This window comes from Phoxinus phoxinus (assembly GCF_949152265.1).
Source record: "Phoxinus phoxinus genome assembly, chromosome: 10".
NCBI classification, from domain to species: Eukaryota; Metazoa; Chordata; class Actinopteri; order Cypriniformes; family Leuciscidae; genus Phoxinus; species Phoxinus phoxinus.
In genome coordinates, this window is record NC_136885.1 from 13,567,291 (window position 1) to 13,592,681 (window position 25,391).

Below are 25,391 nucleotides of genomic sequence, written 5' to 3' on the forward strand. Positions count from 1 at the left end.
TATGAAATGTTCTTTCAGGAAACAAATGATCAGTTTATTTTTTAAAGCATATTACAATTATATGCCACTCTGTTTGAACAGGGATGGAATTATTCCCTGAAAACATAATACTTAAAGTAAAAAACCTATATTATGTACATTGTAGGAATTATGTACACTGTTATAACCTTGGGTGTTCCACCCTATTTTAAGTAGCCATGTATAATTCATGATCCTGAATAAAATTATCACAATTTGTTAAAATTTGTCCTTTTAGCATCTTGTGTCCTGGAGCACAACAAACTCCTTTCTCCACAAGGCTGCAGTCAGACAGAATTGATATTCCATGTTGAAAAGGACCGTATTTCTCACTGATTCCACTGTCTTATATCCAGCTGTCCTTGCTCCTCAGTGAGACAACTCACTCATAAAGAGGAAAACGGACAGTGGTCTGATTTTCTGTCCAGAGTGACACCCCACTTCCCGTCTTTACATGACGCTTACACAAACACTTTGGATAGATGGTCATTTGGCTGTGCCATTTGCAAGAAATCCTGAGATATCCAAGGAGCTCTGTTGGCACAATTCAGCATCATCCCAGAGTCTTTCTCAGGGTGTGAAGTACCCTGACACGGGTGCGGACACATCGCCCGCATCACCCTTATCAGATCCAATATATCCACAAAATAAATAGAAACTTTCTAGAAAAGACCAAAGTTCTTAATGTCTTTTTACACAAGGCTTGAAAGTAACACTAAAAATCGGTGGTTGAATAAGTCTGCCTGAGAAACTTGAAGAATGTGGCTTCACAATGCAGCTGTAGCAATTTTCATGGTGTCCAGCAGGTTGCGCTTTCTTGTTTTGTCGCTGACTATTGTCTCCAGGTGAGACGCGGGGGCCCATCCACGATGCCTGTCTGACAGACGGGTTCCTTCCACCCAGCCTGAAGGAAAGGAAGAGAACTCTATTAAATGGGGTGGTTGATTATGATTTCACTTTTTTAACTTTAGATAGTGTGTAATGTTGCTGTTTGAGCATAAACAACATCTGCAAAGTTACGAAGCTCAAAGTTCAAAACAAAGGGAGATATTTGCTTTTAAAGAAATAGCTTTTTAAGGACTACTACAAACGGCTGGTAGGGCTACACGACATTCCTCCCGGGTTAGTGACATCACAAGCCCTAAAATGTACACAAACCCCGCCCCCTGCACACGATTTATTGATTATCATGACAGAATATGCCAATCAATGACCAGATGACATGAGCTACAAAAAAATCAACCACCAACCATTCAGGCATGTCCTGTTGCTTCTACATGTTGTCACTTCTTGAGTCTCTCCATAATTGTCTGAATCCAATTTGAACATAAAAGGCTAAAAAGTTTTTGACATTTTCAGTGCATGTCTGTGTGAGTGCAAGCTGTTGAAGCTCCGCCCCCTGTCCTGGGAGCAGCAGCTCATTTGCATTTAAAGGAACAGACACAAAACGGTGCGTTTTTGCTCCCCCTCAAAAAGTGACAATTTTAACATGCTATATAAAAATATCTGGGGGTATTTTGAGATAAAACTTCATATACACACTCTAGGGACATCAAATACTTGTGACTACATCTTGTGAAAAGGGCATTATACAACCCCTTTAATTTTTTTTGGTCAAAACATCCATTTGCAATTCAATCTGCTTGTAACACAACATTAGCATCATGCCTGGCATGTCTAATAGGAACTAGTTTTGGTAGTAGTTCCTAAGAATAAACAACCCGTATACTCAGTGGAGTATTGATTCATTTATCAGTACTGTCAAGTCTCTTTTGTTTATGTAGCGCTGATTCAATACAGATTATTTCAAAGTAGCTTCACTTAAATAAAATAAATAATCAATGATGTAAACATCATCTCATAGACAAATTCTGCTGTAAAGCAACTCAGCAGAAGACAATATTATTCAATTCAAGTCAGTGTTGATAAATTTCAATTCTATAGCATGGTCTATTATGAAATGAGTTCAATTCAGCAATAAGTAGCAGAACACAGTGGTGTCATCTAGCTCAATTCAGTTCAAGTTTTGTTCTCATCTGATAATTACTATTTGTCAGTACAGTCAAATCGATAATATTGCTGAATAAGTGTATTTAATTTAAGTGTCTTTTAAACCCTAGTCTCGCGTAGCCAGACCTTCAGACTGACGGCTGAAGGTCTGGAATTCATAGCAGCTTTCTTTGGCCAAGGCCCGCCAATAAGGCCGTTTGACCGACATGTCAAACAACCAATTACAGTTCGTTTAGTTCAGCATCACGTTTCGGGGCGTGGAAATGTCCCCACAACAACAGACCGGCGTGCAACAAGTCTCCACTAAGTGCCTCAAACAAAACTCCTGGACATCTCTTAAAGAGTCTATGCCGTGAACCTTGCATACTTTTGAGAATCATACGTTTAGCTGATCTTGATAAATGCTCATTGTCACTCATGTAAACACAACAGTTTTTCTTCCGCAATCACGTCTGCGCTTTGTTTCCCGGCGGACCGAAAATAAACGCGACACTCGCGCCCCCCGGAAATCCGATAAAATTCAACCAATCAGATGACGACTTCGACATTCCAGAAGTGTTTCCAGTTATGTGTACCATATGCATCAGACGTTTAGCCAACGTTCCGTGGGCGTGACGTCTGAGGCTGAGACTATTTAAACCCCAACAAAGCAAGGCAAAGGCGGCAGTGGCAAGGAACCAAAACTCCATCAGGTATTCAGTCTTGTTCCTGGAAGGCCTCCTTCCAGCAGAGTTTTGCTCCAGGCCTGATTAAACACTCCTGAACTAGCTAATCGAAGGCTGCACCCGAAACCGCATACAGTATGTGACAAAAGAAGAGTTTGAATTCACAGCACTCATAAAAGAGTAGGCAAAAAGTACCCGGATGACCTACTACCGGCAAGGTTCTGAAGTGTGCATATGATGGACACTTTACTATCCCATGAGGCCACGGGAGAGGAATTATAAATGGCAGTGAAGCGACGTAACTGACGCTGGTAGGTCACATGATAATGACAGCATGGTAGATGTAGTACATCCGAATTACTAACACACATTCATACTATAAAAACAAACCTTTTTTGGACGGTCATGAAGTAATTACTTTTTTTAAATAAGTACCTACTCAAGAGAGTATGTGATTTCGGACTCAGCCGAGGTCCTTAGGATCACAAGAAATTTCCAGGCAGGTGTTGGAGCTAAACTCTGCAGGAAGGTGGCCCTCCGCGAGCAGGATTGGACATATAGAAAATCAAAAAGTGGTTGCGAAGTAATCACTTATTTAAAATAAGTACCTACTACTCAAGAAAGTATGCAATTTCGGACACAGCCACTTAGTTCAGTTAAAGGAGCTATTGCCTTATGAGCTGATGATCTGAATCAGGTGTTAAATAAGGGTGACAACTAAATGTGCAGAGCTGTGTTCAAAATTGCCCCATATACCCTCATTCACTATTCCCCACATTACTCCACTAATATAGGAGTGAATGAAAATCAGTGAGCAAATTTGGACACTGCGTGTGCTGAAAGACCTGGTGCTTTTGCATAGTTTGTGCTTGCTGTTTAATGGTAGCTCCAGTAGTAATGAATAGATTCATTGTGAACTCTGACATGGAAAATCTGTATTCAAACTTTAAGTAAACTATTTAATAATCAATAAAAAATGTTATCCCCGGATGAAATTATAATATGTAGCCACATTGGACCAGTGGTTTAGAAAATGGATGGATGGATAATTCACCGGCGGGCGCCATATTCTGGCGAGACCTGGGAATTCATTCGGCGCAACCCTCACAGTGCATTATGGGTATTCTCTTTCCGTTGAGTCTACATCTGTACACTCGTTATTCTGGTGCATTATGGGATTGAATTAATGCACTCGATAACATCCACACAAATGGCTGTTCCCTCAAATAGTGCCTTATTTAAGAGTATGGGGGTGAATTCGAACACAGCCCAGGATTGAAACCCACTGCCTTAATCAATCAAGCCTGATTCAATTCATCATCACGTTAGAGCAGGGATGGCCAGCTCTGGTCCTGGAGGGCCACTGTCCTGCAGAATTTAGGTGTGTTCGACTTGAAGCGGCGCTGCACAGACCAATCGGTGTATGTCATCAAAGCACAGCGAGAGCGATTAGAGAGCAGACGCCTTTCAAATCGCTCTTGCTGTACTTTGATTACCTTGTAGCTCAATCCTCAATCAAACACACCCAAAACCTAACTCTTTAGGATTGTTTGAAAATTACAGGCAGGGTTGTTTGATTAGGGATGGAACTAAGCTCTGCACAGTGGCCACCCAGGACTGAAGTTTCCCATTCCTGCATCAGGAGAGATTTGATATGTCAGATAAAATGTGCACTGTTGAGAGTAGCCTCCAGGAACAGGGCTGTTAAACACTGATCTAGATGGCTTGAAGCAACAAGCTGTGAAATGATCTGCTGAGGACAAGACCGTTCAATTCAACCGGAGGAGCAGGGAAACACAGACAATGCTCGATAGTCTGTTTTAGCTGACCGGGCGAGATAAGAGCCAGTGAACCTTTGCAAATGTTGTTAGGACTTGTAGAATCATCGCAAATAGGCTTAAGGCATTTTCCAGACTATGTTCTGGAGGTCTTTAGTTGTAGTTCTTAGTATAACTAAGCCAAAAGAAGTTTCTCTAAATTTGTGGACTGTCACTTACCATATACACAGGTATAGATGATGATTATGAACTCACTTGAAAAAGCTTAGGAAGTTGTAGCAGGTTCTTGGATCATAGACTACTACAAAGAATTGTCCCATATCCTTTTTTGTTCATGGTCTACACTGCAGAATGCTAAAACAACATCAACTTATACTACTAGTTCCCCAAAATCTCTTCTGCATTAACAGTGGAGATTAGTCTCATAAGTCTCATAATGTTGGTTATACAGTATACTTCCAGTGGAAGTTCCAATAGACAATAACTGTATGTACATATACAAAAAGGCCAATGCAGGCTCTGCTGGCAATTCTGTATATAATCCCCATGACACTATAGTTCTTAGTGCTACAATCTTGCGTTTAAAGATGAAGATGATAAAGTTGAAGGTTCAAACCACTTTGACTGCTGTGATCCATGAACTATCACCATTGTACCCTTGAGCAGTGTGAACAAAAGCCGAAATTCAATTCAATCGTGTCTCTTCAGAAAAGTTGGACTAAACCTCTCGATTCATATGAATCTCTTAAAGCGTCAAAAAGTAGTTGCGTAGCTATCAATAAAGGGACAGACAGCTCTCAGATTTCATTTGTGTTCTGAAGAAGAACGAAAGTCTTACAGGTTTGGAACGACATGAGGCTGAGTAAATAATGACACAATTTTCATTTTTGGGTGAACTAACCTTTTAACTTTAGGTTGCTCCAGAAGAACTGGCCTTGTAACTGTGCAGTAATCTAAATATGGTAATGTTCAATAGTAATGTTTTGCATGTGGCAGTGTACTGTTGTAGAAACCAAACTGAGCTGGCCTCAGGTGTAGCGATAGAAAAACAAATTCTATTCATGATGCTTTAGGAAGACATATCTTTCCTTTATGTGCTCATGTGTTCAGCGTTATAACTCACCATCACTACTCTGCTGGTGAATTAATAGAACGTCAGCTTTCTCTAAACTGAGTTCATCTGGCTGCTGGGCAGCAAAGGCTTTGATGCACTGCATTTGTGAAAAGTCTGCAAATGGGAAAAGAGAGAAATTCAAATTGTTAGCATTAGAATATTTATTTTGAAATTGCAAGAGTAGGAAGTGGAACATACCCTGAACTGCACTGAAGTCAATCTCAGGATAAGGACGTGAGAGTGCTGATATCCAGCGCAATTTATCCGCTCTGAGAAAAGATGGGTACAGATTCTTTTAATGCATCATTCTGCTCAACCAGATAGCAAAACACTAGACTGCCTGACTGAACTACATATACTGTATGTGCTATGCAATAAAGTTTTCCAAGCGACAAATTTCACAAATGACGAAACCCTACAGCAGGGATGTCCAATTCTGCTCTTGGATGGCCACTTTCCTGAAGAGTTTAGCTCCAACACACTTGCTTGCAAGTTTCTAGTGGTCCTGAAGAGCTAGTTCGGGTGTGTTTAATTTAGGGTACGTTTGATGACGAGTTTTGTGTTTTTCACATACAGACAATGGGCCTCATTAACCAATATCTTCCTAAGAGTTTTCTTAACTTTGTACTTAATAAACTTCCTAAGAAAAGACTACGTTGGGTACATGAAATGTTCTTAAAAAACAGAATTGTTTGCACCGGTCTTCTTAGGATTGATGAATCCCATGTAAATTGCAGTGTTAGTGTTTCTTTGCATACTATGATTTTTTTTTTCAACAAATGTTCAGAAATACATTACAGTAAAATACTATCAGTGTAAACAACTGTAGAATTAAATAAAATGCAGTAACCAATTATTTGGAGCAAACTGTCATCACTCAAATGTGCATAAGAGTGCTCTTGAGTGTGCATACATTTTGTTCTTAGCTAAGAACAAATCCAAGATAAGAAAACTTTAGTGGATGTCAGAATCTTCGTAAAAAGTGCGTAAGTGGGGTTTAAGAACACATTTCTTCGTAAGAATGGTTGGTGAATGTTGTCAAAATGATCCCCATTCACATGGATCCGCGAAAACGAGCGCACAGCCATCTTTAGAATTTAATCTTTTAACTTCTGGTTTTGCAGTAACTGCATATTTCTATGCAGATATTGCGTTATTTCCTTATCACTTCTTGCGTGTGTTTGGTTGTGAAACGTAGGCTGAATCCGAAATCGCCCCCTATACCCTCAAATAGGGCGTTATTTGAGGGGACAGCCATTTTTAGTGGTGTTCGAAACCATAGTGGATGTTATTGAGTGCACTCCTTCAATCCCACAATGCACTGCAATAATGAGTGTACAACTGATGTACGCTCAACGTCTGTCCGAATTCGCTCACGTTTTCATTCACTCATTCAATTGAACTGTATTAGTAAACTAACGTAGGGAATAGTGAATGAGGGTTTAGGGGGGAATCCAGCTGTAATTTGCGGACCAGACAAAGTTGTCAGCGATTCTTCCAATCGTAAAGTCATGCAGTGTGTAACCCCCTGTCACTGATCCATTGTGCAATGTGCATACAGCAGCAACTGAATGCTACCCCAGATAGTCGTGCAGTGGGAAAAGAACAGCGATCTGACGACTTTGAAAATCGTGCAAAGTGAACTCGTCATTAGGAGCTAAACTCTGCTGCAAGGTTCCCCCCCAAAGGAGCAGGACTGGACACCCCTGCCCTACAGCCTTGTGGACTTCACTGGCATGTGCTTATGCATGAGACTTACTGGGTGTCTGTCTTCAAAAGCAGGGCTTTTTGCGACATGTGCAGACGGAACAGGTTTTTCTGTAAGGAATGCAGTTTGAACCTGCAGTTCTCAACCCGCAGCTCTGACACAGGAACATGGTCGATAACTGTAAACCTACCCCCTCTGCAAAAAGGAAGTTAGGCAACGTTACGCAGCATACACATTTATTTTTTTCAAAGAATATGAATGACAATTGAGAAATGGATGTTAATGAAGGTCAAACATACTCCTTCCACAAAGAGAGCAGGAGATAGTCGTTAAAAAGGTGCATATAAAGACTTCTTTCATCTTCCCTGTCTTTCAGGGAAAAGTCTCTCAGTTCAGTCACAGTTCCCTCTCGTACCAGTCTGCGGGACTGACTGATCAATGGAAGAGTCTAACAGACACAAATAAAATACAGTCATCATAAATATCATTATTCAGATGGCATACAGTACAAATTAAATTGCTTAATGTGTCATGCTCACCCTACACCCTATAAAGTCAACTTTGGCATTGAGAGTCACAAGTGACTCAATGTTCTTCATTTGAGAGATACTTTCATTACTTTCCTGGATCATCTGTAAACAGCAAAAGAAGCATGGGACAGTGGTAAGAAAGAGAAACTGAGATAACTGATAAGACATTCCAATGCAGAGATGTGGCTGACATAACCACATTGTTTCAAGTACATAAAGAGTAGTCTCACCTTTTCAAGTAGTTTCATGGCTTTAATGGCCTGTGCTTCATCCTTGGTCTTTGAAGCTGTTCTCTTTACTATATTCTACAGATAAAGAAAAGAGAGCATCGATGATCATGTTGATATACTATTGGCTTATTTGGACAACATTCGAATATAGATGAAGAATGTGAGAGGCCGATTTAAACAGGACCGATGAAGACATTACCTGCACTAGCAGTTTGAGGCGAGTGATCCTTTGGAACGGCAGAATGAGGAACGATCGTAAAGGCAGTCGTTGACAAACCGGGTTACGCTCTATCCTTTCCACAACTCTACGGAATTCATGACTCTCGTCCCTACGAGAGATGGTGGAAAGAATCAAAGACATCGTATGGACAAGAACAAAAGCACATTTCCACTTCAGACTATTGCAAACAAATACTCACATTAATCTTTGATACGTCTTGTCCTGATATGATTGGTTGGTAAGGTATGGCACATACACGTTTCGGAATTGTGGACAGTGTTTGATAATGATGTCGCAGACGGTAAATTGCATCATGTCTTTCTCTACTGTTTCTTCCAGGTGAGACAGAAACCTAAATTAAAAGAAGCATATATGAGTGGCATAATTCAGAGCAGACATTTTAGAACTGACTCCAGGATGTTGTCAGAGTTCAACTGGAAAACGTTTGGCTGAAGATTTCATGCACATTTAGGGCGTCAAAGCTGTCAAATGGTGTCAGGTGTCACAGTAGATGTAGAGAACTGAACATTTTTCTTCAGTAATTCTGTTATTGTTCAATGACATGATTCTAACCTGTGACTGATGGCTCTAACATCATTTAGCCTGGAGAACAGCCAGTTTTTGTCTTGTGAAGACAGGATAACATTGAGCTGCTTGTACATGACAAAGTTCTCCACTAAGATGTCCAAACTGCGGCAGTATGATGCCTCAGAGGTCACGACCTCAAACCTCACCTGAAAAATACAGATTCTTTATGGTTATGTCCTTACTAGTAAAAATGGATATCTCACAATGTTGTTTTATATCTTATTGACAAACCTTTTCTCACAATTGCCTTTTTATTTTTTACTATAAATTTTTACTATGTGTATACAGTGGACACTTAAAGGATTAGTTCACTTTTAAAATGAAAATTCTGTCATCATATACTCACCCTTAAGTTGTTTCAAACCTGTATGAATTTCTTTCCTCTGCTGAACACAAAGGAAGATATTTAGAAGAATGTCAGTAACCAGACAGTTTTTGGTTCCCAATGACTGCCATAGTAGGAAAAAAATATACTATGGCAGTCATTGGGAACCAAAAACTGTCTGGTTACTGACATTCTTCTAAATATCTTCCTTTGTGTTCAGCAGAGGAAAGAAATTCATACAGGTTTGAAACAACTTAAGGGTGAGTATATGATGACAGAATTTTCATTTTAAAAGTGAACTAATCCTTTAAGTATGTATGAATATATTAAATATGTATGAATTTCATGGCACAGTGGATTCTCTTCTGTAAACAAGTGACTTCACTTCAGTTCCCCCCAAGTTGAAAAGCATGCCTGTGCTGTTTGTCTTTATAATATATGGCACTTGGTTTGAAACGTTATTATCTAGCATAATGGCATCCACGGCACTTTTACACGACAACGATGGACTAAAAGCGGGAAAGTTTATCCTTTGTGTTTTTCAAAATGATCCCCGTTCACATGGATCCGCGAAAGCGATTAAAAACGCTCTATTCTGCTGCCAGGCCAGTAGTTGGCATTGGCAATGTCAATTGTAAAGAAACACTACGCATTTATAGACTGAACACATAATATACATGCGCATTGCATCACCGTTTTCACAAATGTATGTTTTACAATAACAATATTGTTTTCAAAAACTTGCACTTTGAAACCAATTTTCAAAAGTTTTTGTTTTCATGGCCCCCAAAACGTTGTTAACAAGTAAATAATAAGCGCATAAAAAGTTTTCCGTTTTTTAGTTGAAATAGGTGTTGTGTAAATTCCCCTTAGTGTGTCGAAATACTTTTTATGGCAACTGAGTTTTATGCAATGTTAGTTGATTAATACTGAATTAATAATTCTACCTCCTGCAGACGTCTCGCATCTTCAGTGAGTTCCCCAAAATCTGGGCTGTTCCTCACTCCCGGGAGCTCCTGCCACAGTGTGGGTGAGGAAGCAGAGATGGACAGGCGAGGGGAAGGGGGTCTGTTTATGGATTGCTGTGGCACATCAAGACTTTTAAGGGAGATGGTTTGGGACAGAGTGTGGGAGTGTAGGGTGACTTGAGGGAGAGGTGGGAGAGGTCTGTGTGATAACTTAGGGGAATGATTTGGAGAAGAAGATGAACGGATATTGAGAGTATCTCCACTTATTGATAGAGAATCGGTATGAGATAACAGGATCTCCCGGTTCTGGACCACCTCACTGTATTCCTGATACAACTGAGAGTCTGCAAGAGAAAGAGACAGAGATGTCATCATCTATGTGGTTCTAGAGCAGTGGTTCTTACCTAGACCTGGATTTTATATTGGATATCACTGTAAAAAGTGATCAGTTGACTTAACTTTTTTGAAAACGGTAAGGAAAACCCATTGGTTTATTCACTTAAAGTCCCCCTGTGGTGAAAATCAAGTTTTTAATGCCTATGTGGTGTTTTTAATATTCTTTAATACAAACCATGTGCAAATTCATTGCTGAGTATTTTCTCCTTAAAACTGCAGTGAACCAAAGACAGTCCCAAAATTGCTCTTTGAAATCGCTGCTGTCTCTGACGTCACAAACTCTCTTGTAACCAATCGCATCAAAGTTTGATCGTCAACAAGTGGATCTCTGAGCTGGTGTGAGTGGGTGGAGGCGGGGCTAATTTGCATATTTATAGAACTGCATATACTAAACTAGGCAAGGGTGTAGAGTTACATTCAAGCTATTTTAAGGCATGAAGACATTTTTAAAGGACGTTTAAAGGATTTTTAAAAACGTTTAAATATGTAATTTTTGTTGATCAAAGTGGAGTTTTAAGGGATACAATTATTGACTTTCATTTAAGGCAATGGGTTTTCCTCACTTTTTTAAGTTAAGTCAACTGATCACTTTTTACAGTGAGGTACTAAAATGTTTTATCACACAAAATAAACAAATGTCCTTAAAATTAAGCAATGCCATTTATTAATATTACCAGGAACTTCATAAGCAACCAATAATTCATACAAAATACATTGTGGCTGGCACACATTTTCATTGCAAGTGATCTCGTGTTGACTGGGTAATACATTTTACCTTGGGTTGTTTTGTTCATGGTTTTTGAGGATGAGGGCATGTCATGCAACTTAGCTTTTACCAAAAAAAACAGCTGAATTTGAACCAAAATTTAATTAGGTTTATTTAACTATGCATAACTTTGCTTTCCACAACCCTCCCCATAACAGACTGGGGTTACAAAGAAAAACAATGGCAAATAATTATAATCCTAAAATTATTTCTAGTAAGATACAGCAAAAGGCAGAAAAAAGCTAAACCAGTTTATCCACCAGTTGTGAAACATTAGTTTAGAGAAAATCACAAGAGGTCAGAGTACAGTAGTTTGCGAAGTACAGCAGGTCAGTAAATTAAAATAGCTAAAAAAGATTAATTCATGAAAACAAGAAACATTCAAGAAACATTCATGAATTTTTTTTGTTGTTGTTGTTGTAATACTAAGTTAGTATTTGCAGCTGTTTATCTGCAGTTCCAAGTGATGTGCAAGCACAAACCTGTTCTTTGCCTTGAGGCCTAGCAAAGTAGCATAGTTAGGAATTACAAAACTTTCACTGCTCTGAACATCTTAACTGTAACCCATGTAAGAACCATGTTTTTAATAGATTTTGCACATTACAGCCAGTTGCAATCATATTATGTACACTACAGTACAATGAGTACAGAGGGGCACTTAAAATGGTTCTTGTCATGTCAACAAAAAAAGGGATATATGTATGTTTATATGTGTCTTTGTAATGAACTTTAAAACATCTGTGATAACCATGTACATATACATTGTCATGTACATGTAAAGATCAGCCATGTGTTGCATAACAAGAAAAGAAAAAAACAGACACTTACTAAAGAATTTAGAATTCCTCTTTTTTGTCCTCTTAAGTCTCCTGAAAGAAAGAGAGAGAGAGAGAGAGAGAGAGAGAGAGAGCAAATGATAACTGAAATATTATGGTCATTTGTAAGACTTTCCACTTTCCATAAACAGAATACTACCAGGTGATGGACTGCATTTAGACCCTAAATGTGATGGTAACCCCTATTTTGGAATATGGGACATATACATGCTGTAAAGTCTGGTTCTCCTACCTTAGATCCATTTCACCCCAGGTGGAACTTAATTCATTCTCCTCACCATCTATACAACCAAAACACAGAAATCAGCACATAACACAATGGTTTTATTTGGCATCATACTTCTTGATCTTCCCTTAACCAAGATAGAATTAGAATTTAAGCAGCCGAAAACAAGTAATATGTCAACTCAAGCAAAACAGATGGAGAATGTTTTACATGGACCTACACATGTATGTTGTACAAAAGGAAACGCTTCAAGATCTTGCTTTCCAGTGAATAACTGAACATAGACTAGACTGTAAGAGCTCTGGCGCAATTCAACAGCTCAAATGGAAATGTGGCAATAAACTAATAATAACCCTAATGCAAGAAAAAAAAAATCTGAAGAAAAAAAAACAGGAAAAGGTACTGTGGGAGGACTTGTTAGTGATTACATGAGAATGGTTTAGTTTGTGAAACAACGGAAATCTGGCAGTTAAAAATTCTGCCTCTTCCAAGAAATGCTGCTGTTTAAGGAGTCTTCAGTGGTCATGACTCAACCCCCCGCAAGAATCCCCAGGAGCTTCTAGGCTATTAAAATTAGACCACACACACACAAAAAAGTACACAAATTGATTTAAAATAGTCCTAAAAGTTTACCCTTTCTCAGGACTAGTTTACAATCAGTTGTATGTTTCTGTTGTCATCAAAATATGTCTGCGGCTATATGTCAGGCACAGTCAATATGAATGAAAACTGTGAAGCAAAACGATAGAAATATAGAAATGACCATGGGCTGGTCTTTAAAGTGTCTATGTGCACCACCAATCCATTTGACAATTTGGTACCAAATCATTTCAGATTTCATAGAAAAACTGGATGTTTTAAAAAACCAAATTTTTATCCATGCGCTGTTTAAAAACATTGGTCACACTTTAGATTCACGTCCAATTCTCAATATTAACTAACTATTAACTATGACTTTTGCCTCAATAAACTCCTAATTACTGCTTATTAATAGTTATTAAGGTAGTTGTTAAGTTTAGGTACTGGGATTAAGGGATGTAGAATATGGTCATGCAAAGTAAGGCATTAATATTTGTTTTATAAGTACTAATATACAGCCAATATCCTAGTAATATGCATGCTAATAAGCAACTAGTTAATAGTGACAATTGGACCCTAAACTAAAGTGTTACCAAAACATTTAAAGGGCACCTATTATGGAATTTTGAAATTTACCTTTCATGTAGTGTGTAACATAGATCTAAGTGAACAAAAACATCCTGCAAAGTTTGAAATATGAAAGTGCACCGTATATAAAGTTATTGTCTTTCAAAAGTAGGAGTCGACTCTGAGTCATTTTTATGAATCGTTAGAAGACCGAAGCTTTTTCTCTGACTAGATGACGTCAACTTGTCAAGTTATTTGAATACGATACGCCCACTTATTGCGCTCCAAGGCCAGGGAAAATATCATGGCGACGAGAGAGACGCTGTGTTCTGAAGTGCGGCTCAAAAGCCAACTTTTTTCATCTGCCCAAGGAGGAGCATTTGTGGCTACAATTCATATATACAACTATACCACAGAAGTATAGTCCGAGCCTTGTGCTTTGTTCGCGCCATTTTGAAGACGATTGCTTTTTAAATGCAATCAAACTTGGATTCCCGAGCTGGCTGATATTGAAGGAAGGTTCAGTTCCAAGTGTATTTGCATCAGCTTCCTCCTCCGTATCACAACCTGTAAGTGTTATTAATAATTGTTGTTTTTATGTTTTATGTAGCATGCTTAATAATTATTTTGTTTGTTGTGTAAGCACCGTTTAGCTTCTAGGTCTTCAATGGAAATTGTATTGAGATATGTGAAGTGTTTGTCGTTGTTTTCGGAGTTGTCTTAAAAAATAGAGTAATACCTCGTAGTAACGTAACTTCATTTTTTTTTTTTGTAAAAACGTTTTGTTTATGCATCGGGCTAATGCAAACAAAGACTGATTGTGCTTTTACAATATGAACTCTGGGCTATGCTCGCTAACATAACATTAAATTCTTTATCTTATTTTTAGTTTTTTACTACAAACTACAAAGCAGTGGACTATAATCATTATTATAACACGATTTAATTGATAAAAGCATAATTGTACTCCGTGTTAAACAATAACTATTATCTCTGTAAACACTGCTGGGTCATCTGACCAATCAACGCAGATTAGCGTCGCGCAAAGGAGGGGTTTGGAAAAATGAGTCATTGAACGATTCATTTGGGAGTCGGTGAGCAAATCAGGTAAAAATAAATGCATATTATACGAAAACAAAAGTGTTTTTTGACATTGCATGCACGTAAAACTGTTGTTGGGTACTCCCTAAACAACATTAGGAACATTTTAAATGTCATAATAGGTGCCCTTTAATACAGCCATGCATGCCCTGGATATGATTTTTGGACTTTTTTTTTACCTATTCCATGACTGAAAAATATAAATAAACAGTCTCAACATATCTGTCAGTGAAATTTTAGGTATTTTCAATCGCACGACAGGAAAGTAAACCTGACCCGCCCATATTGACACTTATTTATGGGAAGATGACTCATGGAATTCTGTGTTACACTCTTGCATAAGCACATTTAGTCTCTCTACTTGACATTACAGCACTGGTATATTACCTTTGATAGAATAGGTTCAGCAATGGTGGAGCAAAGGGTGTCATTGAATGTCCAATTTACCCTTCTTATGTTAATTCTCCTCTCACCTGATATGTTGAATATTCTCGTCCTGCGGTCCCTTCCAACTGCTCCTCCCTCTTCCTCCTCTTCTTTCTGATTCTCTTCTTCTTCTTTGGTTGTCTCCGCTGCCTTTCGGAGCTCCCGCCTCTTTATGCGAGACTCATTCCCCAAATCTTGAAAACTACTAGAGCTCAGAACGACTCCCTTTATACAATCTTTCTTCTTAGAAACTTGTTCTTCTACCTCCCTGTCTGCCTCTCCTTCTAAGGAAACCATGTGCTGGATAGAACTAGGATCAAGCCGGTCATTTTCCTCACTCAACTCTCTCTCTGTCCCTACTTGTCTTTCTCCTCCCTCTGTTAGTTCTTCCTCTTCCCTTGATTTGTCCATTTCTCTCTCACCCTCTGTTTGTGTGTTGCTTTGCATGTCTATGTGTGTATCACTACCTCTCGTGTTTTCTGTGTCCACCGCATTCAGACCCAGGATCTCTTTCACCACGTTCTTGGCCCATCTAAGATGAGGAGCAGTAGAGCATCGCTTTCGTTCATCGGTTGTGCCCCATGTCTCATCTGAATCAAAATGCTTCACTGTTTCTCCAGTAGCATCTTTTTCTCCTCCTTGTAATGTGTCTTCAATATAAATATCTGGAGCACCATGATCATTATCCTTGCATGGCCCTAAAGTTACAGAAGGCTGTGTTGGGAAGAGTTGGGTGCCTTGTTCTGATGCCTCATTGGAAATAATCGTTTGGCCTTCCAGTGATGTTACACCCTCGTTTGCCATGTCATTAATTGCTATTCCCTCCCCCTTGTCCTCATTAGGAGAAAGAGTGAGGTCATCCATCGCTCTTTCAATGTCTTGTTCACTGTGTTCAACCTTTTCAAATGCATTTTCAGTGCTCATTTCACCCTGGTTGTCCACGTTTTGACTTGAATGCTGATTGGCTGCTTCCTCAACAGTAGTATCTACATATGCATTCTGTTTGGGTTGGGACTTGGGAAGGGTCTGACCAATCACACAAAAAACATTTGGGGGTCCTTTTGGAGCCCTACTATCTGCTATCTCGTTCGATGTTTGGTTTTCCAGTTCTTCATCTTTTCTGATCTCTCTGCCATGAGCAGTTTCATCTTCAGCAACACCTCCACCATTCCAGAATTCTTTGCATTCTTCAAAATACCCTTCCTCAGCATCATCCCCTCCACTGGAGACTGTCACAAATCCATCATCTACTGACATCATTCTGTCTTTCTCTGGTTCCGATTCTCCCTCACTTCCTTCCTTATTCCCCAAGTACTCATGTATATTGTTTTTTTTCTGTTCTTCTCTGCCTTCTTCTTCCATGTTATTGGCCCCATCCTCCGTTTCCATCTGGCACTCTGTTTCCAGGGCTTCACTTTCACAAACCCCGTTCCCTTCCATGCTTTTCTCCTCCCTTTCTACATCCACATCCCCCACGAACTCCCCAGCCCTTTCAAGTTCTCTATACTTGTCCTCAAGGCTCTTTTTCTTGTTTTCTTTCTTTCTCTCAGGTTCTTCTTCTTTACCAGTTGTCTTGCTTTCTTTGTATCTTTGAATGTACCTCTCTCTAGCTCTCTCTCTCTCTCTGTACTCCTTTTCTAAATGGGATTCTTTTCTCTCACTTCGAGGTTCCAGCCACATTTTCCGTATCTTAGGTTGCTTTTTAACTGCTTCCTCAGCAGCAAAGCGTTCACCCTCATCTTCTTCCCTCAGTGCACTCTTTACTTCCTGCTCTTCCTCTGTGCTTCCCGTCAGTTTCTCTTTATCAATCTCAGAAGTGGTTTCTCGTTCTCTGTCATTAGGGTTCTCTCTCCTTTCCCTCCCTTGTTCATTCTCGACAACACTTCCTGAAATCAGCTCTCCAATACTTTGTCCGCTCTTCTCCATTTTACTTCTCTCTTTCTCTCTCCTCCGCCTCTCCCTCTCTTCAATCTCTCTTTCAGAATACCTATCCCCCTCTCTTATCCTTTCTCCATCTCTATACCTTACTCTCTCAGTTGTGTATGAGTATGCATCTCGGTACATTCTTTTCTCTTTGGAGTCTCTAATTTTATCTCTTAGTTTATCCGTCTCTCTGAGTCGCTCCAAATATTCCCCTTTTGGATCACGATAACCTTTTTCCCGGTAATCTCTTTCTCTTGGCATCACCATGTCTTGTCGTCTCTCTGCTTCTCTATCTCTACGTCTCTCTCTCTCATTAACTCTTTGTACCCTTCGATCTGCATCGCTGTCTCCTTCACTCTTGCAGAGTTTGTGTCCATGTTTAGCATCCTCTTCTCTCTTCCTTTCCTTAACCCTGTCTCCATCACTGTCTCCTTCGCTTTTTGTATCTCTTTTCTTCGATCTCTCTCCTTCTCTCTGTCTATCAGTCCTCATTTCCCTATCTGAAAAGCTCTCTATCTCTCGTTCCATGAGTCGAGGATAATACCTGTCTTTTTTGTCTCTTTTTCTAAGTTTGTCTCTCTCTCTGTCTGGCTCTCTTTCCCTCATGCCTGAAAGGTCAACAACCACTGGGTAACTTTCTCTCCTTCTTTCTTTCTGTCCAGAGTCAATCTCCTTATCTCGTTCCCTTCGTCTCTCTGGCTCCTCCTTCACGGGCCTTCTCGTTTCATTTCTCTTCAACTCCTCCCTGTATCTTGTGTTTTCTCTTTCACTCTGTGTGTCCATTTCTCTGTATCTCATTCTTTCCCTCTCTCTTTCATTTTCATACAAAATGTCTTCCTGTCTTCCTAAGTGATGCTCCCTTTTATATTCCGAAAGTGGCATCCTTCCATCTCTCTCTTTGCTTGGTTTTGTCATTCTTGGAAAAGTGTCCCCTTTTCTCCTCTCATTGTCTCGTTCTCCATATTCAGCATGTTCTGACACTGACACTGATGACTTTCCATTTGCATGTCGATCTCCATCTTTCCTCCCGTTTCTTTCTCTCCAGTCAATCTCTCCATCTCTTCTTCTGGTTGCAGGAAATTTCTCCCTCCCCCTAATCCAATCATATGAGGCTGGCTTCATTTCTCTTTCTTTGTCTCTTGGTCTCTCCATGTTTTGGTGTTTCCAAGTCTCTTCACATAGGTCACCTTTGCTGATTAGCTGGTCACGGTTTGCGTTGATTGACACAACCTGTCTAGTGCACCTTAAGAAGACTCTATTTGCACAGTGTCTTGAATGGCCCAATTAGTTTGACAGGTTTCCATGTCAAAATAGAGAACCTATAAGGGGGGAAATGTTGTGAAAAGTCAAAAAATAAACCAACCAAAATTAATATTCCGAGAAGATCACAGTCAAACATATTCTGGGAAATCTGCTAAACTTTACAGTATCTTGTTGCAACATGTCAGATACATCTTGGCAGCTTACACAGTCACGATTAACGTGGCCTGTTTTAAAAATGTGTTGAGCTGAATATCTAACATTAATTTGGCAGATGCGTGTCTTGCGATGGATTCAAAGTATACATTTTATCAGATTTTGTATTCCCTAGCAATTGAACCCATTAACTTGCCATTTTCTTGCACCATTCACTACCAGATAAGTTACATCGCAACATAAATATACAGTTCTTGTCAAATAAGTCACTTCAAATCAGTGTTATGATGCATAATATACATTCAATTATACTAAACTTATACACTCCTATAAACTAATTTATCTAATAAGAACTGTCACACTATGAAATATTAATGCAGTTGATATGCCTGATAGTCAGTTCAGCAAAATGAAAACGAATCAGTGCTTACAAAGAATGCAGTTGAACCAACCACTGCCCTATGCTATTCTTGTACCTTGTTCAGAGGCATTTCAAGTAATTCATGCATAGGAATAGCCAAAACACTATCAAGAGGGGTTGAAGGAAAACAGCTTCAACAAAGCTGACTCATGTCAAGATGCAGTGAATTATATTAACGCACAACAGCTTTAACAAATTCTACAGCATAAACCAAGCATGACAAGGCAATATTTGCCTGTGATATGGACGTGTTTGTTTACAAGAACTGTTTGTTTTACTAAAGCTAGAAAAAAAGGATAGAAGAAAAAGTTTGGGGAATAATGCAGAGGACTCACCTGAGAAGTGTCTTGGGGGACGCTTCTCTGTCTCTCCCCCTCTTTTTCTTCGCTTTCCAGACAAAGTGAAGCTAGCAGGAATTGCACAACTCATAGACATTCCACATATCAGTGTTTGCCCACTGAGAGAACCAAAGTCAAGTGAGATAAACGATCTGCTGGAAACACTGATTTAATTATCCGGGCTGTCTCTGTCCTACTTAATCTGTTCATGTAATCAAAAATAGTGTTCAGCACAGTAAAGTTTCTCACCGTGTCCCTATCTCTCTTTTTCTGTTTCTCTCTCTCTCTCTCTCTTGTCCCCTCCTCCCGCCCTTCTCAAATTCCCAAACAAGTTTGAACAGATTGACACTTATCTTCCTCCCTCCTCCTGTTTCTGTTTTCCTTATACTTTTCCCCTCCAGCACTGTCCTAAAGAGCCGTCCAAAAGTAAACGTCTGTTTAAGCTTACACGCAGCTTTTTTTTTACTTCTCATAAACTCAGTAGACTCACAGTGATTGCGTTACAGCTTGTTCGAGTAATTCAGCCCTTCACTCACCTCACCCTCACTGGCACTGCATGCTTCTGCCTCACAGAAACAGGAAGTTCACAGTCTGCTTCTGTCTTCTGTGATTGGTGGAGTTGAAGATGCTGGGTGTGTCTTTTTTCCCAGGTAAAGGCATGAGAAAGAGTGAGAGCAAAGGGGGAGGGGCGGACAAGTATGAGTGTGTCCATACACCGTAACATCGTCAGCAGCTTACGTAACACACAAAAAAGTAACAGTTCTCAGGAAAATCTGTAAAAGACAGTGGGAAAAACATGGCACATTAGGACACATGTATTATAAAACTTTAGAAATCAACTTATTTTTGCTCTTTTCTGCATAGCCTTTATATGATTAATTAGTTTATTTCTGATATCAACTTTTTAGTTTAAGATTATATCTTTGAGAAAATATTTTTGAGCGGTCAGTCAGCAATATTGGATGCAGAATTTAAAAATTGTAAGCATTGTCTTTGTAATCCAAAAATGCTCAACTTTAATTGATTATTTTGTTATAAATATTCAAGTTTCCTGTCATCATATTGAACCATCTGAATAAGCTCAGCTGTTATCTGAAAGCAAACATGCTAAACTTAATCTAAACAAAGCTGATACTAAACAATTAAATGTCCTGGACAAAGGTTAAGAGAAATGATCAATCATCAACAAGCATGTTATATTGTAAGGCACAAAAAAAAAGAGAGACGAATTTGGGAAGACTGCAATAAACTAATCAAGACGGCATATCCTGACACCCAAAAAGGTTAGTTAGTTGGTTAGTTAACTAGTATCACAAAAAGTCATTGCAGGAGAACATATATATTAAACATAGGCTACAATACCAAAACACATCTCACAAAAAACTACTACACTTTATTTATACCCATTTGTATTCACATGTATTCATTACTAGCATTTTCTAAGAATGTTGTTTGTGTTCACTATTCACAATACCTTTATATGTATAGCTTTAGTTATATTGGATGCATTCCAATGACTGATATTTCCTGATATAGAATTGCTGTGCATGCATGCTTTCTTTCTTCTAAAGGTGTCAAAACCACAATGCGTATATATAGTAGTCTATCTTTTCCTGCCGTTCATGACCAGAGCGGGGTCTGAAAACTTAAGAAATGCTTCAATCAGAGGATGCATGCATCAAGGGCACGTCGAATTCAATGTTAGTTTCACTTCCTGTCTCCTGAGATACCTTCATCTGATCGGGTTTTGAAGGCAGCATATATGTATCCTTCGCTATCTTTGATATCCAGAGTTTGCGATTAACTCCTGAAAGTGCCAATCACGGAACATGGAGAGCGAGAGAGCAAAATTCACTTCTCTGCTGAGATCATTATGAAAAATATCATGAAATGAACCGCATTCACAAGGCAGGAATAAGCCTTGCTGCTGCAGCAAGAGTTTAAGACGACAGCTGAAAAAAATGTCTATCAATGTGAATCAAACAAATACGCCTTGTAATTTATAGTTTCTCAAAGAGCTCAAATACATGTTTAATCTGTTTAAAATGAATCTTTAAAATTAAAATTCTGTCATCATTTACTCAGCCTCAAGTTGTTTCAAACCTGAATTAATTTATTTCTTCTGCTGAACACAAAGAAAGATATTTTGAAGAATGTCAGTAACCAAACAGTAGTCTGTACCCATTGACTTCCATAGTATTTTTTTTTCCTACTATGGAAGTCAATGGGTACAGACTACTGTTTGGTTACTGACATTCTTCAAAATATCTTTCTTTGTGTTCAGCAGAAGAAATAAATCAATACAGGTTTGAAACAACTTGAGGCTGAGTAAATGGTGACAGAATTTTAATTTTAAAGTGAACTATCCCTTTAATCAAGCTTAAAGGATAATTACGGTATTTAACACCTTGAGTCTATATTGTAGTTTGTTTTGGATGAACAAGAGTGGTGGACAACATTTTTTTGACAATGGTTCCTCTCTCGAGTTTTTGACTCTAAAAGAATTGGCCATGGACCCATTTAACATTGGAGTCAATGGGCATGTCCGAAAATGTAATTAAAACAACCTTTAACATTAGTTTTCAAAACTGTGCAACTCACCGAGTGATTAGTGATGTTTTATTCGTCATTTTCGAGCACTCAGTCCTTCAACAGAATTCAATGGGATTTTACAAAATGACGAATAAAACACGACAGAAACTGTATTTCGCAACACTTTTTGTTTCTGGAACATCAACTAACATCACTAATCACTCGGTGAGTTGCACAGTTTTGAAAACTAATGTTAAAGGTTGTTTTAGTGACATTTTCGGACATGCCCATTGACTCCTATGTTAAATGGGTCCATGGCCAATTCTTTTATAGTCAAAAACTCGAGAGAGGAACCATTGTCAAAAAAATTTTGTCCACCACTCTTGTTCACCCAAAACAAACTACAATATAGACTCAAGGTGTTAAATACCGGAATTATCCTTTAATCTGTTTAAAAGCTTTATTTATGAATGCATGTATGACATTTATATTAATTTAAAAGCAGAGTTTAATATGAATTGTCATTGAATGTATTATATGAATATATTTAATAAACTACATAATAATAATGCATTATAAACTGCTTTAATTTGGAGTGAGAGATACAGGAGGGATGGCTTTATTGCATCAGAAACATGTCACTTTACTCACAGTTTGGGTTTGCAATCTCTAACCCAGAACAAAACCTGCTTCGGAGATAAAAGATCAAAAGATCAAAATCAATCCACCTTTTTGACCCCGAAAAACTATAGTTTGCTCAAACTAATCTCGAATTTACCAGGGGTGAGTTTCCCCAAAAGCATTTTTAGCCAACTATGGTCGCAAGTTCTGTTGAATTGTGTTGGTAACGACAGAACTTGTGACCAGTTGGCTTTGGGGAACACAACCCTGGGTAGCAAACCGGCTTTGTGCAACAACAGGCCTCAGGTCACGCCGTTACACAAACATATGCAGGGGTGCCCAATCCTGTTCCTGGAGACCTACCTTCAGATCCAACCCTGAACAGACACACCTGTCTGTATTTATCAAGTGCTCCTGAAGATCTTGGCTGCATCTGAAATCACATACTTCCCTACTGTATAGTAGGCAAAAAACAGTATGTGACAAAAGAAGTATGTCCAAATTTACAGTACTCATAAAACAGTACCCGGATGATCTACTTCTTCCGGCGAGATTCTGAAGTGTGCATACGATGGACACTTTATCCCATGATGACGGGAGAGGGTTTATGACTGGCCGGGAATCGAAGTACAGTAATTGACGCTGGTAGATTACATGATAATGACAACATGTAGTATGTCCGAATTACATTCATACTACACACACTCATACTATAGAATGTACTTTTTTTAGTGGTCGATGTGAGGTAATCACTTATTCAGAATAAGTAGGCCTATACGGTACCTACTCAAGAGAGTATGCGATGGACATTTTGCAGGAAGGTGGATGTCCAGGAACAGGATTGGGCACCCCTTAGACATTATAGTCCATGCGTTTTAGGAAAAAAGGGTGAACAAATTGCAACAGAATCAAACTCAACTGATTTTGTATCCTCCATATGTCCTGAGTAAGGAAAAAAAGCCCCAAAGAATCCCATTATGGGAAAGTTCCGAAAAAGACCCAAATATATCCTATTCATACGCCTATTCATTATTTTTCTCACATGAATGGGGTAAAAATGTACCTTTAGATGTCACCATCAAAATTACTGAGTTGATTACTTATATCAAAACAAAAAATGTATTACATTGTTTGTTAACATGGACAAACGGTGCATAATCTAATTACAGATGCTAATTTGCATAAATACCACAACAGATCTAAACATTGGGGTACAGCGTTTTTAAAACATTTAGAGATTCAGTCAGTCATTAATTCAAGGTCCACTCAACTGTCAACTTTCAACTGTTCTTCCCTCAGACTCATCCCCCAGAAACAGTCCCACTGACCAGCCCCACACCCCATCTCTGCAATAATAATTAATAAAGGCTGTTTTAAAATACTTCTTCCTGCCTCTATGCATTTATGCTCATGGGTAGCCTAAATGGGTTCCATTCAGACCTTAACATTTAGTCTTTTACTGTTATATGTCAACAAGATTCAACAAGACATTTTCTCCTGGCTGTACCCAATGTCTGTTGTGGTATTTATGCAAATTGGCACATCTGTAATTAGATTATGCAGCGTTTGTCCATGTTAACACACAATAAAAAAAAAATTGTGATACATTTTTGGTTTGTCTTGATATAAGTAATCAACTCAGTAATTTTCATGGTGATATCTAAAGGTTAAATGTTTTACCACATTCGTGTGAGAAAAATAATGAATAGGCATATGAATAGCATATATTTGGGTCTTTTTTCGGAACTTTCCCCTAATGGGATTCTTTGGGGCTTTTTTCCCCTTACTCGGGAGTCGGGACATATGGAGGATATTGAGTTTGATTCTGTTGCAATTTGTTCACGGTTGACCCCCATTTTGGCTTAAAACGCCTGGACTAATAATGGATCTACTTGACCCATATTTGACATAAACACAGGAGGATGTAGTTTCCTGTACCGTACATATGCCATTGTTCCCTTAGCTCTCTGCTACATTTCACTTCACTACTCAAATGTATTCTTCATTTGTTAGTCCTATTCTTTATAAAAGTAAAAATGATTTTCATCCTCACTTCTTCGTCTGACTGGATCTTTTGCAGTTTACTTCTACGATAATATCGAAGTCAAACAGGAGAGCTGACTGAGACTTATCAGAGAAAAACACGTCTTGTTTGATGATCAACTAGATCTACAGCACGATCTTGTAACTAAGGAAGGACTCACACTTGTTTGAGCAGCACTCAATATCCCATGTGCACGTGCAGCCGCGCATCAGCTTCCGCGTCATGCACAGTCACATGTGGCGCCTGTTTAGTTTCACTTCCGCGTTTGAACAGAAACAGATAACTCCTTCAAATCATGCAATTGTTTTAACGCTAATATTGTCCGAAGTTTGTTTATTCACTGTGTAATTATCGATACTAGCGTATATTTTGAGGGAATGTCGTTAAGTGTAGTTTAAGGACATCAACTGCGACACTTTTTTGGAAAGAAGAACCCCAGGCTGGGTGTCCACATCTAGACAACTAGCTGCTATAGTTGAGACCTTCCACTTTTAATTTTTCTACAGTTAACACTGTTATAAAATTTCTGAAAGGTACGTTTGTGTTTAACTTTGTGCATGTATTTAATTGCATATTAAAGATATCAGCTTATATCAGTAGTATATTCCTGCACAACCGGAGGCTGCAGTTTTAGGACCCCAGTTTTAGGACCGCAGTTTTAGGACCCTAGTTTTTTGTGACAGCGCCACCTACCAAACTGGATGATATAGCGGCGGCTGCTGTTTCAGGACCGCAGTTCTAGGATCCAGGTGGTTTAGTTTGTACATAGTATCAAGATCCACCTTGATCCTAAGTCTCATTAGAAAATATATATATATTTTAACAAATAAGATTATGGAATAGAATAGCTCCTGCAGCAGGTGGATTAGAGCAAGTAGCATCAAGCTACACGATACAATTTAAAAGATTAATATTAAACTTTTACTTAAAGCTCACTTTAAACCACCATCGAGTAAGATAGGATATTTGTACCATATTCCGGTCGCGGTTTAAAATGGTTTTAAGTCATGAAAAGATGTTGAAATATGGTATAATAAAGCAATTT

The 25,391-nt window shown here is 38.8% G+C and overlaps 2 protein-coding genes across 6 annotated transcripts in view; one reads left to right on the forward strand and one right to left on the reverse strand.

The window, feature by feature from the left end:
• arhgef5 (Rho guanine nucleotide exchange factor (GEF) 5) lies at positions 1–24,609 on the reverse strand. 5 transcript variants are annotated; one of them, XM_079626410.1, is made up of 16 exons: positions 24,507–24,609; positions 19,147–19,922; positions 15,519–18,293; positions 12,385–12,433; positions 12,145–12,182; positions 10,134–10,498; positions 8,847–9,007; positions 8,473–8,625; positions 8,253–8,382; positions 8,054–8,128; positions 7,833–7,925; positions 7,593–7,741; positions 7,345–7,488; positions 5,784–5,854; positions 5,595–5,699; positions 1–922 (listed from the first exon to the last, which is right to left on the reverse strand). In XM_079626410.1, exons 3-16 carry the CDS (start codon positions 18,124–18,126, stop codon positions 786–788), a joined length of 4,278 nt encoding a protein of 1,425 aa, XP_079482536.1. In that variant the 5' UTR covers positions 18,127–18,293; positions 19,147–19,922; positions 24,507–24,609; the 3' UTR covers positions 1–785. The 5 variants fall into 5 exon arrangements, with proteins under 5 accessions (XP_079482536.1, XP_079482535.1, XP_079482534.1 ...); XM_079626409.1 differs by having other exon boundaries at positions 12,145–12,185; XM_079626408.1 differs by having other exon boundaries at positions 15,099–18,293.
• The window catches only part of m6pr (mannose-6-phosphate receptor (cation dependent)), a 7,691-nt gene continuing 6,818 nt past the window's right edge, over positions 24,519–25,391 (forward strand). Inside the window, exon 1 of the mRNA XM_079626453.1 lies at positions 24,519–24,879. The gene's annotated coding sequence lies outside the window, so the exon portion shown is untranslated. The remainder of the gene's footprint in view (positions 24,880–25,391) is intronic.

What these genes read in the sequence shown, in the direction of transcription:
- arhgef5 (XM_079626406.1), bottom strand. Translation starts at nt 18,126, where the DNA reads ATGGAGAGACCAAGAGACAAAGAAAGAGAAATGAAGCCAGCCTCATAT. An exon ending in ATGCGAGACGTCTGCAGGAG is followed by an intron (nt 9,008 to 10,133) that starts GTAGAATTATTA and finishes TGTATTTTTCAG; the next exon opens with GTGAGGTTTGAGGTCGTGAC. An exon ending in CTGCTCTCTTTGTGGAAGGA is followed by an intron (nt 7,489 to 7,592) that starts GTATGTTTGACC and finishes TCCTTTTTGCAG; the next exon opens with AGGGGGTAGGTTTACAGTTA.